Source organism: Panthera uncia (genome assembly GCF_023721935.1).
Source record: "Panthera uncia isolate 11264 chromosome A1 unlocalized genomic scaffold, Puncia_PCG_1.0 HiC_scaffold_16, whole genome shotgun sequence".
Classification (NCBI taxonomy): Eukaryota; Metazoa; Chordata; class Mammalia; order Carnivora; family Felidae; genus Panthera; species Panthera uncia.
The window spans coordinates 75911422-75927906 of NW_026057576.1; the positions used below are offsets into that span (position 1 = coordinate 75911422).

The following is a 16485-nucleotide window of genomic DNA, read 5'->3' on the forward strand; positions in this document are numbered from 1 at the left end:
GTCTGCACACACACAGGTCTATGCACATAGGGTCTATGCACACACAGATCTATGCACACAGGGTCTGTGCACACAGAAAACTGCGTCCCTGCCTACAGCCCTGGTTGGGGTGTGAGTTGGCACCAACATTCTGGAACTCAGTGTGACAGCCTACAGAAATAACTTGAAAAAACGTTCATTATTTTAGAATTCCAATTCTATTTCTGGGAATGTGTCAGAAGGAAATGGTCAGAGATGCAAACATAGTGATTATCAACAGAACAATCTTGTATAGGATCGGAAGTGTGGCAAATACAGAAATGCCCGGTAATTAGCGATTGGTCAGGCGTATTATATGCTCCAGGTGACGGCGCACTGTGCTTTCCTGAAGAGCAGTCTGTTAGAAGAGTAATTTCCAACTTGCCATAATTTTCCAAGATCGTCCTTTTCCAGTCGTCCTGCCAAGAGGCTGTTGCCAGTTGTCAACCGAAACAACAACCACCTCTGTGTCCCTCCTAAGACCCCATATAATAGCGGGAGAGGAGTATTCTGAGACGCCATAGTGGTAAACACTTTCACATTTTGGCACCTGACGGCTTCCAGCAATAGCGGCAAGGTAGGGGTATAACTTCCATTTCAGAAAATAGCCATTTTTTACACTCTAACTTAATGATGAGAGTGTCCCTGTAGGGTCTGTAGGCTTGCTTATGGATTCAGAATTTGGTTGCCAGGAGAATTGAGGTAAAGGCTCTAAGCTCTTGATATTTTACTATGATGAATTTTTAAAATTCTGTTATCTCTTGTGATGGTGTGAAAGTATTCAAAGTCACGGTTTTTTTACTTCCATTTTGAGATTGCCTAGGATTAAATTTGTCTGTCTCCAGAGAGGTCACTGGGAGCTCATGCTTTGGATAGTGTTTCTGCCGAGTGAGCCAAGACTTTCCTTCTAGTCTTTTCCTTGAGAGCAGTGCCTGACGTGACAGGCTGAGAGCTGGGCTGAGTTTGAAATGGCAGAACCCAGTTTTGCTGAGTCGAAAGCAAATCTACTCGTAAGCAGTTCATCCTGTGAACTTGACATCGTTAGTATCAGGTGCTGACCAACAAATGGATAGTTCTTGGTTCATTTTGTATTAAAAATGAAAACCTTCTGAGATCCAGATATTAGTGTACATAGTTCAGAGTAACCTTCGAATTAACTGATTATTCAATAATGTAGAATAAATTTAGGGGCAGGTGAAAGATTGATATTTTTTGGAGAACAAATATATAAAATTATGTTTCTCTAAAATACTTGTGGATATTTTATTTGGGGGACTGTTTGCTAGAATATTAATGAGGTAAGTTCTATATATAATAAAGTATGGGAAGATTGATGTGAAATGTGATCTTTTAATGTTCATGCTTTAAATTGGATGGATATATTTGCTCTTTTGGTACAGTCAAGTACAAGAAATAAGCATATAACTACATACTGTACATTAAAGAGCATAACTATGACCAGAGGGAGAAAAGCAAATGTTTTTGCTGGATTTTATTAATATATATGTACGTGTATTTAATAAGTCCTTTTGACTTTATTGTAATTTTGTTTTTGTAATAAAAACAGCTACAAAATCCCATGCTACAAAAACAGGAAGAACTCACTGTTTTTACTACTTTTATATTACTTTTATTTTTCCTTTCCTCATAGTTCCTTGATATTACGTTCAGGAAATCAGTCACGTGGTTACTTAATAACCTCATTTAAATTGAGACCAGTTTAAGTCAGTTGAGCATCTGACTTTGACTGAGGTCATGATCTCGCAGTTTGTGAGTTCAAGCCCTGTGTCCGGCTCTGTGATGACAGCTTAGAGCCTGCTTCAGATCCTCTGACCCTCTCTCTCTCTGCACCTCCCCTGCTCATGCTATCTCTCTCAAAAATAAAAATAAACATTGAAAAAAGAATTGGGGGCGCCTGGGTGGTTCAGTTTGTTATTCCAACTTCGGCTCAGGGCATGATCTCACAGTTCATGGGTTCAAGCCCCTCATCAGGGTCTGGGCGGTTAGCATGGAGCCCGCTTTAGATCTCCCTCTCTCTCTGCCCTCCCTTGCTTGTGTGCTCTCTCTCTTTCTCAAAAATAAATAAACATTTAAAAATTTTTAAAAAAGGAATAAATTGGAGTGTGATGATAGTTGGCTTATAAATAAAGCCTGCAGCATTGGAAACAGGACTTACCGCATCTGGAAGTTTGAATCCTTCTGCAAACCCTGATCTCCTCATTGTGGCTCCTGAGCCTTCATTTCTAAATCAGGTTGCTTTCAGAAACTAAATGGGGAGCACGTTCAGATGAGAGCTGCATCATCATTTTAAGGTCTGTCAGGATTAACTCATCCTTTCTGGTGTCCCCACCCCTTTTACCTGCTCATAAGCATTAAAATGATCCCGTCACATTTCCTATTGTCCTTTATATCTTCGAATCTCCTCCGGTCACACCAAGTACAGGGGTTGAATTTCAGAGCGAGTGTGACTTATGGGCAGGAAGCATTAAAGCGTTCAAAGATCGTATTTTATATTTAAAAGTATTCAGGGGCGCCTGGGTGGCTCAGTCGGTTGGGCGTCCGACTTCGGCTCAGGTTATGATCTCACGGTTTGTGACTTTGAGCCCCGCGTCGGGCTCTGTGCTGACAGCTCGGAGCCTGAAGCCTGCTTCGGATTCTGTGTCTCCTTCTCTCTCTGCCCCTCCCCCACTTGTGCTCTGTCTCTGTCAAAAATAAGTAATAAAAAAAAATAAAAGTATTCAGATTATAGAAGAAGGCGACACTAAAAGGGGAAATGGGAATTATATGAAAAAGCGCACATTGTCCGGATCAGAAGGTAAAGAATAAATAACTCACCTGTAAGCCTTTTTGCAAAGAAGGTTGATGTCCGCTGATATCAAGTAAATAAAACCGCATGTATGTTCTTTTTAAAAAGGTATTTTGGATCTGGTATTTCATTAGCTCTCTTCAAGCCACTGAATAAATTGTTTTGATGTCATTGCTTTTTTTTTGAAGTGGCATAACAAAATATTTCTTCATTGCAGTTACATATGGCATGTGCCAGTGGCTACAAGGAAGTGGTGTCTCTTCTCCTCGAACATGGCGGGGACCTCAATATAGTAGACAATCAGTACTGGACCCCACTCCATTTGGCAGCAAAGTATGGCCAGGTGAAGTGATTTCCTAAATTACTTTGAAAAAACCTATAATTAATGTATCATTTTGTATGTAATTTTTTCATTTCAAATTGTCTGCTAAGTATGTGACTTTTAATGGCATCATATTAGGAGACGAATAGTTTTACGGTTCAAAGAAAACATCGTCTTTTGGAAGGATACATAAAACATACATTCTCGGGATTCTGCGTGTTGTAGTCAAAACTGTTGGATAAATGATGCACAATTGTAAACATTTTGCATAGAGTGGACTTGTTATTTTCTTAACATTTCATAGTCCTTTTAATAGCTCACAGTTTCATGAGTCGTTAAAAATTCTATTTGTTCTCTACAGTTAGAAGTACAGCAGATTTGCATTTTGGTTTTTATTTTTCATATAAATTATATTTCATCTTAATGAATGAAGAAAGATTATCAGATATTTTTTCTTTGAATTGATTTTTGGCTACAGCTAATACAACCTCAGCCACTAGTGCACAAATTACTTTCTCACCAGGTACCATTATATCATGAAGCAAACTGACTTTTATTTATTTATTTTTTTTTTTAATTTTTTTTTCAACGTTTTTTATTTTTATTTTTGGGACAGAGAGAGACAGAGCATGAACGGGGGAGGGGCAGAGAGAGAGGGAGACACAGAATCGGAAACAGGCTCCAGGCTCCGAGCCATCAGCCCGGAGCCTGACGCGGGGCTCGAACTCACGGACCGCGAGATCGTGACCTGGCTGAAGTCGGACGCTTAACCGACTGCGCCACCCAGGCGCCCCCAAACTGACTTTTAAATGACTTATGTGGGTGAATGTGACAGCAGTGTTCATAATAATATCAAAATCTATTTATAAAATACGCCATATTTTGTGTTAGAGAAAGCCTGAGTACTACTATTTGGGAAGATAATTCAATTTTACATAAATAGGGAAGTTGAGGTTAAACTTGTTGATTCCCAAACATTGGTCTAGGGTGACAGTCACACCCCTTAAGTTAAGTTCATACCAAGTTGAGTCTCTTGGATCCTAAAGGTTATGAAAAATAGCGATCATAAAATTTGAGTACTGCAGTTATTGAAATAATGGAAAACATTTGCATTTCAATCATTTTAGAAAAAGCACATTGCTTAGGGAAAGTCTTTCAAATTAATGAAAACATCATTTGCTTTGACAACATTTCCTGTATGAAAAGGTTCATTCATTCAATAAATATTTCTAACAGGCTATTTATTAAGTACTTCAAACTGTGCTTTTAGCAAGTGAATGTGTAAATAAATGGATAGATTAAGGGACCCAAGGCTGTAGATGGTGAAGCCATTGGGCCCAGGGGCCCCAGGTCCCCTAGATCCCCCTGTAGATCATAGGAGCACTGGGGGATCAATAACCTCAGTACACCATGAATACACCCGTGCTTCATTTCTAGCACCGCGGCACACTGGAAAATGCTGGGTGAGAGGTTTTGTCTTTAGTAAAACGTAGAGAAGCAAACATATAAGCAAGTGCTATTTCCTAGAACACTACCTGTTGCTCTGAGCTGAAGAAGTGGTAATCAGTGAATTATCAAAACGTGCTTATTGTAGTCAGGGATCCCTCGTGCTTATTGTAGTCAGGGATCCCTCTGGAAGGAGCTAAATCCAGAAGTGAGGGATTGATAGCTTGGTAAAATGTAACAGAATGCTACCACAACTTAATGAATTAAGGCTTTCATTTTACCCAATTTTTCAACTTTTCTGATTGGGCATTTAGATCAGGTATCATTTCAAGGAATAATAAATTGTTTTCCTTCAACTGCTTTTATTGGATAACGTACTCTGGGGCAATAGGACTAGATTTAACAAGTGTATTTATTTATTTATTTATAGTTTCTTTATTTTTAATTTTTTTTAACGTTTATTTATTTTTGAGACAGAGAGAGACAGAGCATGAGTAGGGAGGGTCAGAGAGAGGGAGACACAGAATCTGAAACAGGCTCCAGGCTCCGAGCTGTCAGCATAGAGCCCAACGCGGGGCTCGAACTCACGGACCGTGAGATCATGACCTGAGCCGAAGTCAGCCGCTCAACCGACTGAGCCACCCAGGCACCCCATATAGTTTCTTTATTTAGACAGCGAGCAAGTGGGGGAGGGGCAGAGAGACAGAGAGAGAAAATGAATCCCAAGCAGGCTCCCTGCTGTCGGCACAGGGCTCAATCTCAGGAAACCTGTGTTGAAATCAAGAGTCAGATGCTTCACCGACTGAGCCACCCAGGTGCCCAATTAGCAAGTTTTTTTTCTTAAAGACATGCCTCGGACTAACTACATCACCTCTTCTGTTATTGGACATTTAAATCGTTTTTATCAGAACCCAGTGTGTGGTTTTTGTTTTACTTCATTGCGGGTCAAATGAAATATTTGGTAGGAGTTGGGGTATTTTATTTGTTATTGTATTTCTCGGTTCTGTGATTTCCATTTGGCTTTTTTTTTTCATTGTAACTTCCGTGTCTTTGATGGACTTCAGTTTGTTTCAAGAGGATTTGTAGTTGCCTGTTGAAGCATTCTTATGAGAGCTGCCTTGCCATCATCATCAGATGGTTCCCACACCATCCACCTTGCTCTTGTTGCCAATTCATCATCTTGTCTCTTTCAAGTTGTGATGTCCTGATCTTGGCATGGTGAGGGGTTTTTAATTGCATTTTGGACACTTCAGCTATTATGTTAGGAGAATCTTGGTCGTACGTAAATCTTCTGTTTTAGTCAGCCTGTTTAAGTTCAGCCTGCAAGGCCTGGTCTACTTGAGTGGGTTGTGGTTCCAGTGACAGTTTCATTTTCAGACCCCTTGAGTTATCATTTTAGTCCACTTGGCTTATCTGACGCCCCTGGTGTTCTCACTGCTTTCTTCTAATTCTCCCAAAGGGTGGAAGCCCAAGCCGGGCTACCCCATGTCTCTGGGTGAGGTAGGTGGATGTCCACAGGGACAAAAGACTTTCAGGACTGGGGGCCTGTTGGGGCGTTCTCCCTCTTGCAGGCACCCCCTCCCAGCTGTGTTTGCCTCTCGTTGGGGAGGGGAATCTCAGCAGGTTGGAAGAAAAAGTGCTTGATCTGGCACTACATGTTAGCAGATCATGATTCTGGACTCACCTGCCATTGCTGGAGCGACACAGTTGGAATGTGGGAGGGATGCATCTACCCAGGCCCCTCTCTGTCCCTAAGTCGGGCTGGGAAACACTGGGTCTGGGCTAGCCTTCGGTTACCTGGGATTCTTCCCTTCCGCAGGCCCTGAGCCAGTTTCCCTGTCTCCTTGCCTATTCAGACCTCTTCCTGGGTTGCTTGTTATTTCCAGGGGTTATTTTTTTTTTAATTTTTTAATGTTTATTTATCTTAGAGAGAGAGAGAGAGAGAGAGAGAGAGAGAGGGAGAGAGAGAATCCCAAGCATACTCCACACTGTCAGCACGGAGCCCCCATGAATTGTGAGATCATGATGTGAGCCTAAATCAAGAGTCGGATGCTCAACTGACTGGGCCACCCAGGTGCCCCTCCCAGGGGTTATTGTAATTGGGAGGGAGGATGTGGAAGAAACCAGGCTAAGTTGGTATTTTTTTTAATCTTTTTTTAATTCTTTTTTTAAAGTTTATTGATTTTGAGTGAGAGAGAGAAAGAGAGAGAGTGGGAGGGGCAGTGAGAGAGAAAGAAACAGAGAGAGAATCCCAGGCAGGCTCCACAGTGTCCGCAGGAAGCCTGATGTGGGGCTTGAATTCATGGAACTGTGAGACCACGACCGGAGCTGAAACCAGGCATCAAGCGCTTAACCGACTGAGCCACCCAGGTGCCCCTAAGTTGGTATGTTTTAAAGCGATGAAGAAGTTAATTTATGATTGTTTTCACATGAAACCCATCTGTGGGCAGAAGAGAAATGAAGGTGCATTTGTATAACTTCCATTATAAGGTGTCTGTGGGGATCTTTGGTTCTACATGTTGAGTATGTCTCAATGTGACCAATTTCTGACTCCAAGATCTATTTGGTAAGAACATCTAGACATTTCTGTTCCACTTCCTGGAAGCTATATGATTAAGGCAGAAAGAATGCGTAGCTTTCAGAAATTATATCCCTCAGGCGATCAGATGTAGCTCCTGATACTTTTCTCAGTTATGGGCCTGCAATTTCAGAGGCCAAGAGTTTGTATGAAAATAAGGAACTGACATTTCAGGGGTTCATGGGAAACCCTCCACTGCAGAAAGGGGAAGTTCTGCCCAAGAAACTCCTTTTTTTAAAAAAAATTTTTAATGTGCTTATTTAATTTTGAGAGAGAGACAGAGCATGAGCAGGGGAGGGGCAGAGAGAGAGGGAGACACAGAATCTGAAGCAGGCTCCAGGCTCCGAGCTGTCAGCCCAGAGACTGATGTGGGACTCGAACTCACGGACTGTGAGATCATGACCTGAGCCGAAGTCGGACGCCCAACCGACTGAGCCACCTAGGCACCCCCCAAGAAACTACATTTTTTTTAAAAGTTTATTTCTTTATTTTGAGAGAGAGAGAGAGAGAGAGAGCATGAGCAGAGGGGCAGAGAAGGAGAGAGAGAGAGAATCCCAAGCAAGCTCTGTGCTCTCAGCACAGAGCCCAATGTGGGGCTTGAACTCACGAACTGTGAGATCATGACCTGAGCTGAAATCAAGAGTCGGTCGCTTAACCAACTGAGCCACCCAGGCACCCCAAGAAACTACATTTTTAAAGGGCCTACAATTAAGCTCTATTTGATGATAAGGTGGTAAAAAACAGGATAAGAGGGGCGCCTGGGTGGCTCAGTCAGTTAAGCATCCGACTTCGGCTCAGGTCATGATTTCACGGTCCGTGAGTTCAAGCCCAGCGTCGGGCTCTGTGCTGACAGCTCAGAGCCTGGAGCCCGTTTCAGATTCTGTGTCTCCCTCTCTCTCTGCCCCTCCCCTGTTCATGCTCTGTCTCTCTCTGTCTCAAAAATAAATAAGCGTTAAAAAAAATTAAAAAAAAAACAGGATAAGAGTCAGATAAAATTTGTATCATGGAGAAAGACATGTTTTCTATAACCTTGATACAAGACTAGTGAATATATTAAGCTGATAAAACAGGTTGGCTATATGGTAAACAGATTGGCATTTGGTTTTAGTAATTGAAAGTAGATTCTTTTAAATGTTAATTTACACAGTTACCTTTAACAGAAAGAAATAATGGCTAACAGATATACCATTTGGTATATATCAACATATATACAAAATAATGATTAACCTATATACATATGTTCGGTATAAGATACATAGCATGATACCTTGTGTGCCTTGGTGATTTAAGAAACACGAGCCTGGCACAATTACCGCTGCCTTCATAAAGCTTGCCAGTGATTCCTGTCACACGCAAGCTGTAAGATAACGGGATGGCTGGCGAATAAGGCAGGGAGAGTTCATGGGTATTAGTACTCTCACCCCATTATCTGCCATATTTGAACAATTTGTCAAACTTTGGGTTTTCTGAGTCTTTGTTTTCAGCCTAGAGAAACAGTTATGAACTTAATGTGGGAAATATGATTCAAAGCTACATTTCCTTTGCAAGATGCAGAGTAATTCAGCTTGATGTTTTTATTCCTACTTCTCTGGTGCCCCAGTGATTTTCCCAACACTCATCATTTACTAGTGATAAATGAATGGAGAAACAGTTTCCAATTGCTCAATTTATTCTTTCAAAACCAGCTGAAAAATATTTGACCCCAACTTTTAAAAAAAAGATGTATATGTTTTTTGTTCTTGCCTGTATTTCCTGGACACTTCCCCGCACAAGCACCTATATTTCATTCTTCCCATCCAAGCGATTAAGCCAGTTTTGATCTGAGGACTCCCCTGGCCTCCTCCCTGGCTCTGAACCCAGCTCAACCACTCACTGGCTGTGTGAACATAAAAAGCCTCACTAATTTTTCTTCCATAGAGTCTGGCCCCAAGGTCTTCAATCAATGGGAACCATCAACCTCAGTTAAAACGGGGATTTTTCTGTAGCTCAGGAGATTCTTGGGAATGGCAGAGGCAAATGCATGAGACAGCACTTGGGGTGTGTCCTAGTCAATTGATTCAGTTGCTAAATTTGTACAGACAAACATCCGACACAAAGGTTTCCAGAATTGCCCAGTTATAGTCTTCAAATGAGGCAGGTTTAAAAAGTAATGTGACATTTATCCTCAGCTTCTCTAGAAAATGACTAGTCATTAATTCACTATTTTCTAAACCCTTACACATTTCAGCACCAAGGATAGATCTAAAGATCCTAGGTGGCTTTTCCATTTTGCTCCCTTATACCTATCCAGGTGGGGTCTCCACCCAAATGTAAGCTCCAAGCAGTGAAGACTTTTGCTTGCCCTCCATGCTATCTCTGTGTCCAGCAGACTAACCCAAGGAATTGAAAAAGAGATCAATCAACCAAGAACTTGAAGCAAAGCACTAACACTCAGAGGCAGAGGGGGGCTTTTCTGTTAGAATGCATGACATCAAAACCAAAATGTGTGCCTTGATTCAGACCAGAGGGGAAAAAAAAAAAACAACAACTAAGAGATTTATATTAATAGATTTTGGATAAATTGTGTTTCTTTTATTTTGTCAGGAAAATACCGTACAATATAGAGGATTATATTTAAAATGTGTTCATCTGTAAAAATACCACTTAATATTCATTTTGGAGATAATATTTTAGAAATAGGTTTTATTTGAATATCAAGTTATGTGTATGGGAGATTTAGAACTCTAAAGGAATTTACTGTAAATATATCTCCATTCAGGAAAAGAAAAAAGCTTTAGAAATGCTAACATTTTTAAAGACTGATGGCATTTTTAGAGACATTCATAGCACTTTCACTTTCTTATAAATACCTTACAAATATAAATACCTTTATGGAGAAGGTAACTCATAATTTGTAACAGTTTTTCTTATTGAAATTTATACTGGGATGGAATATATTTAAAAAAAAATTTTTAATGTTTATTTCCTTTTGAGACAGAGAAAGAGTGTGAATGGGGGAGGGTCAGAGAGAGGGAGACACAGAATCTGAAGCAGGCTCCAGGCTCCGAGCTGTCAGCACAGAGCCCGATGTGGGGCTCGAACTCACAGTGTGAGATCACGACCTGAGCCGAAGTCGGATGCTTAACCGACTGAGCCACCCAGGCACCCCTGGGATGGCATATATATTTTAAAACTCCCCTTTATATGAACTTTCCAGTGAGAAAAAAAGAGATGGCTTGTTCTTGTCTAAAACTGGGAACTGAATCGTTTATGTGACTGATGTCTTTTGGTTTTATAGTTCTTTTACGAGTCGTACATAAAGTAAAATTTGATTCTAGCCTTGATGTATTTTTAGTGCCCACAGTAGGATTGGTGATGCTACAGCAAATCATCAGAAAGTAACCGCACAAATGCTACATCCTAAATATCCTTCCCTTCCAAAGTACTTTGTATCACACAGCCTGTGTATATTGATGTTCAAAGGAGTCATTTGTATTGCCAGAAACATTTTTTCCCAGGTTCATAAGAATTAAGATATTCTCAGAGAGTTTTGTTTTTGTTGTGTTTGTTTTTCAGATATTTCTTCTTTGCTGTGGGAAAACATAAAGTCACTCCCTGGTTTTCCTCCCACCCCTCTGAGCACTCAGTATTGACAGGCTCAGTGCTCCGTGCAGGCTATATAAAGACATGTTTATACGTCTTTAGGGAATCTCCTCACCTGAAGCTCCCAGTGCTCTACCAGTCTATGGCTCCCCAAACTGCCTTGTTTCCCTCTCACTGTGCACACCCCCCAAGGACCAGTGCCCACTGGGTAATCTCTACCAACCTGCCCTCCACCTCCACTCATATGGGAAGGGAATCATCAGCTCCTTTCTCCAGCCCCAATGAGTTGCTCTCTCTATGGGTCATCATTTATTGACCACAAAACTGGGCATCATCCTTCCTCCCCCCGCCCCCGTCTCTGGTGCCTAATAAACCCGAGTCCATGAGTTCCCACCTGGGAATGGTGTGAGGCTATGTGAGATGTAACCGCTGCCCCCACCCTGTCCAGGAGCAGTATCCTTACACGGGGTCTGGCCCACCAGGCCACCAGCACTGTCCCACCCCTTCTGCACATGTAAGCCTTGTCAACGCAGGTATCATCCAGTGTCAGCACATAGCATCCTTTGCTGTGCCCGGACAGGAAACACCACTCCACAGTGCACTTTGCAAGCCCCTATGCCTGGGAGTCCGCTTTGTTCTCCGGCTTCATTCCCCAGCCTTCCCCACCAGGTTGGAACAGGTGACCATACCCAACCACTTCCAGTTTCTGGAACATGCCACCATGTGCATCCTCTCATGTTCTTTGCTTTTCCTGAGATTGTTAAGTGGTTCTATCTTACTGACATGGTAGACCATGAGGAGATGATGCTTCAGTAGCTGCATTGGCTGTGGCACCTGTATCTCTGAACCATGTCACTTACCATGGCGGGTTGCATCTGTCCCCACTGCCCTCCGATGCCTAATGCGTGCCAACGGGGTGGGCAGACAGCGATGTTTCTCATCAGCACAGGGCCTGACCCGGAACGCGCAGTTCCGCCCACAAATGAGGGGGCCCGCAATGGTCCTCAGGTGGCAGGTGCTTGTCCTTCCAGCCCTCTGTGCATGCACCTGGGCAGCGGGCTGCGGGAGGGACGCCCTGGGGGCAGCAGGGACCGGGCGCACACGTCTGTGATGGGCACCCCAGGAAAACAGCGCATGGGCAAAGGGAGTCCAGCCAGGGGCAGATGGCATGGGCAACACCTGTGGGGTAGCATAGGCATTAATCAAGGAGCAGGACCAGGAAGGTCATGGGGCAAGGAGGCTGCCACATGGGGGGAGAAGGGACCCACTCAGGAAGGATGCGCAGATAACTGGAGCAGTTGGAGAGCTTGTGTTCTGAAGGACGGACACAGGATCTGTGCTTCATGTGAAATCGTAGCGGGACCACACATGGCGGGGGGCAGGGGGCAACCATTTATTAACTGGTTTTGTTTGTTGGATCTGAAATCCTCCAGGGGGTTCTGAGTGGGAGGCAGTGGCTCATTACAGTGTAGAGCAGACACCAGTGAGGTAGGAGGCACACACTGTGCGTTCCGGACCTTTAAGGTTTCAGTGTCTTCTCCTTAGGTTGTGAAACGATCCCTTTTAGCATCTCAGACAGAAACCAGCTATAGCCACTGATTGCTACTGTTTGACTCTTCAAAGAGGGAATTTAAATGACCATCAAGCAATTAATTTTCCTAAATTCATCCAATCCGAAGGACAACTCTCCAACGAATGAAGTCCATATCCAGTGAATCTTGGATGGATTTAAATCTCAGCTTAAATGTGTATTTTCTATTAGCCATTATAGTCTCCTTTTACACACTCACCCCCCACCCCACCCCAATACACGCACAGTCACCTTATCCTCCGGTGCCTTTGGTGATTATAACGGTCTTGTACTAGTGTAGATGAATTCTTATTGGGTTGCACGCTCGACCTATTCACACATGAAGCAATTTACCTAAAGATCTTTTGTGAGGATACAACAAATGTTTTGGAGGAGAGTAATTGAAATTAGCACTGGCCTGTTTAATTTAGTTCTGTGATGTGCTTCCCTGATTTCTAATTGGAAGTGCATGGGAAATACCATCTCTAAAAAAATAAAGGAATTTCCCGAATGAGAAAAGCTTCCTCCTTCCACACACGAATGCTTATTTTTATGGGCCCGAAATAAAATGGAGTTACTTTTATTGTTGCAGATTTTTATGTAGGAAGCGTTTTGCTTTGATTTCTTAAATGCTTTCTGTAGTTCTAGTTGAAGCTGGGGATGAGGAGTGGTTTGCTGAGAGATTGCACAAGTTTCTCTCTGGAGTTCTGGAAGCCGTGAATTGAATTTAGAAATGTGAAGTTAATTGTTAGACTCTGTGATGGTCTGACGTTTTTGCAGAGATATGAAAGCTTTTAGGTTTATTAACTGTTTTTTCAGATTTGTGGAAACCAAAGGCAATCTTAGCTAAATTTTGGGTTTTTTCCCTTTTTCTTCTGTCTTTTCTCCTTCCTTTTCTTCCTTTGTCCTTCCCTCTCTCCTGCTCTTCGTCTTTCTTCTCCTTTTCCCCTTCCATTTGGTTTAAACGCAAGCAAATCTCTCTGATCTTTAATATAACCAAACTCTCTTCTGTACATATTTTAATGTCCTGGGCATCTGCTGTATGTATTTTATCTTTCAGATTTCAAGAGATTCTTTCTTTAGTAAACTGTGTACTTGGAAGTAAAAATAAACTTCTAAATGTAATCTCTCTACTGTAACGTAATTTAAATGTTATTGATGTAATTTGTGTCCTGGAAAACCAAACACTGATTTTTGAATTGGCTTTGGGAAAGCGAACAATGAGCAGACTATTTAAAATCTAATTAATTTTTTAATGAGAGTGCTAAGAGGAGCTATCATTGGTGGGTGGGGAGATGCCTCAGTGTGCCTGGATGTGAAGCTCCCCATGTGGGGAGAACATCACAGCACATGTTACAAAAGCAAAACCCAAGACTGGAAAAGCCAGTCTCATTTGAATCAGTATAAAGCAAGAAATGGAAACAAAAGACACAGATGGGAAAGGAGAAAGGAAGGTAAGAATGCCAAAGGAATCAGGAAAAAATGGAAAAACTAGAACCATTAAGTGCATACGTCAAGTTGTTCACAGCAGCATTGAAAACACAAAATATGTAATAATATATTTAATAAAATATTTTAACAAAAGATTTCTACACTGACGACGATGAAACACTGAAGTGAGAAATGAGAAAAGAGCTAAATAAATGGAGAGGCAAAGCCACATTCATGTGTAGCGACAGTGAATATTTTTGCGCTAGCTGTGGAAGGCTGAATATTATCCCCCAAAGATGTCCACACCCTAATAACCCAGTTCCTGTCAATACATTTGTTACCTGGCAAGGTGGAAGAACTTTGCAGTTGTGGTTGATTAAGGATTTTGAGATGGAAAGATTTTCGGGGATTACCCAGATGGGTCCTTAAAAGCAGAGAAGTATTTCTTCCTAGCTGAGGGTCTGCAAGACGTGTGTCTCTGCAAACATGGTCAGAGAGATGCAGGTTCAAAGGTGAGGGAAGGGGCCACAAGCCAAGGAATGAGTTGCCTGTAGAGGCTGTAGAAGTCAAGAAACAGATCTTCCCCGAGAGCCACGAGGGAACATCCTGTTGCCACTACCCTTATTTCAACTTTGTGAGACGTGTGTCAGGCTGCTGAATTGTAAGATAATTTCTTTTTGTTTAAAGCACTACCTTTGTGATATTTTTAACAGCCATAGAAAATGAATACAGTATCTATTTAAAGCCATTCCCATCAAAATCCTAAACCCTTTCTTTTAGAAATTGAAAAGTTCATTCTAAAATTTATATGGCGACACAAAGTACCCACACGGACAAACTTATCTTAAGAAGTAAGAAAATGACAGATTTTTTTCAAGACTTACTGTAAGTCTTTCACTTATGTGATTTCAGTACTGGCTATAAAGCTACACTAATCAAGGTAGTTGGGGAATGAGATAAGGGCAGACAAATAGATCAATGAAACATAGACCAGAGTCCAAAAGTGGGCAGGGACATATGTATTCCATTAATTTTCTACAAAGGTAGCAAAGTAATTCAGTATGAGAGGAAAAAAAGGTTTTTTTGTTTGTTTTGTTTTTTGTTTTGTTTTTTTAAGAAATATGGCTGAAAAACAACACATTTGTGCTGGACCAAAATAAATTTGAGCTTTTATGTGCCATTTGTGAAAACTCACTTGAGGTGGTCCATAAGTATAAACATTAAAATGATAGAGCCTTTAGAAGAAAATATAGCATGATATTGTCATGACCTTCGATTAGGCAAAGAGCTATTGAACATAAAGAGTGCTAACCTCTAGAGAGAAAAAGTAGAGATGTTGCACTTTAACAAAAGCAAAACAAAGTGAAAATAACCTTCAGTTCTTAAAAAAAAAACATTTTCAAGAATATGAATAGGCGAGCCATAGAATGGAAGGAAATATTTGGGATATGCATATCTGACAAGTGTATCTAGAACATACAAAGAACACAGATCACTAATAAAAAGACAAACACTCCAGTAATAAGTGGGTGAAAAAGTCTTGAATGGACACTCCACAAAAGAAAATCTAAGATTGGCTACTAAACGCATGAAAAGGTGTTCATTGTCCTTCGCTGCCATGGAAATCAATAAAACTAGACCAAAATATGACTTCATTCCCAGTATGATAGCTAAGCTTAAAAAAAAATGACAAAAACAAGTGTTGGAGAGCATGTGAATCTAGCAATATGTAGATGTACAATTACAAAATTATTACATAGAATATGGGGCAACAGGAACTCTTGTTGGGGATGGGAGTGTAAATTTGAGCTCTCGGAAAAAAAAAAAAAAAAAAAAATTGGAGCTCTCTGACCACTTTGATGATGTCCAGACCTTTTCCTTGCAATTTCTGTCCCCTAAAATGCTGTATCCAGAAGAGATCCTTGCACCTGTGTCCCAAAAGAAATAAATGAGAGTGTCTGTAGCAACATTATTTGTGAAAGTAAGTGACCGCAAATGACTTGAATGTCCACTGAGGAGGGCAGACCAATCGTGATACATTTGTACAGTGCAGTTACATGCAGCCAAGAAAATGGAAAAATCTTGTTCACATTCATTGCCTCTGGTGATTCTCCAAAACGCAGTGTTAAGTCACGAGAGCAGGGCATCTTTGAATATAGACACTAGGATTTCACTTCTATAAATGTCACAAACAGATACAACCGGGCAGTAGGTAGTTTGGACATACTTCTGTTCGTAGGGGTTAAACCTATAAGGAAAACGTAGCAATAGCCCAAAATTCATGACAGTGGTCAACTCCAGGAAATAGGGATAATTTGGGGAAGAAACACAGAAAGATACCATGAATGACCCATTTTAAAAAGTTGGACCCACTGGAAATTATTTCATTTCCCCTCTGTCAGTGATTAGTGTACATTATATGTATTCTTTGAATTTCTATTTTATAATAAGATTTAAAACATAGATTAGTCTCTCATCAAGTTGTTTCCTTCTTAAAGCCTGGGAGTACGTTTCCCTATCTTCCCACGTGACTTTAGTTCATATTACCTGTGGGGCTGCCGTGATTAGGCCGTACTGGTGAGACTTTAATTTAGAGTTGCTAAATTAAAACAAAGACTTAAAACGTGCAAGAATATGCGATTCCTCCCAAAAGATGCCCTAAAATAAACCTGAAAGGCGTTAAGTGAGCCTTTTCAAAGCTTCAGCGATTTATACCTCATTTGATAGGTAAT

At 41.3% G+C, this 16485-nt stretch overlaps 1 protein-coding gene across 1 annotated transcript in view; it reads left to right on the forward strand.

The window, feature by feature from the left end:
- MYO16 (myosin XVI) overlaps positions 1-16485 on the forward strand; it is a 458605-nt gene that overhangs the window by 100405 nt on the left and 341715 nt on the right. The window contains exon 6 of the mRNA XM_049647209.1: positions 3042-3167. Within this exon, the coding sequence (XP_049503166.1) occupies positions 3042-3167 (126 nt within the window). The remainder of the gene's footprint in view (positions 1-3041; positions 3168-16485) is intronic.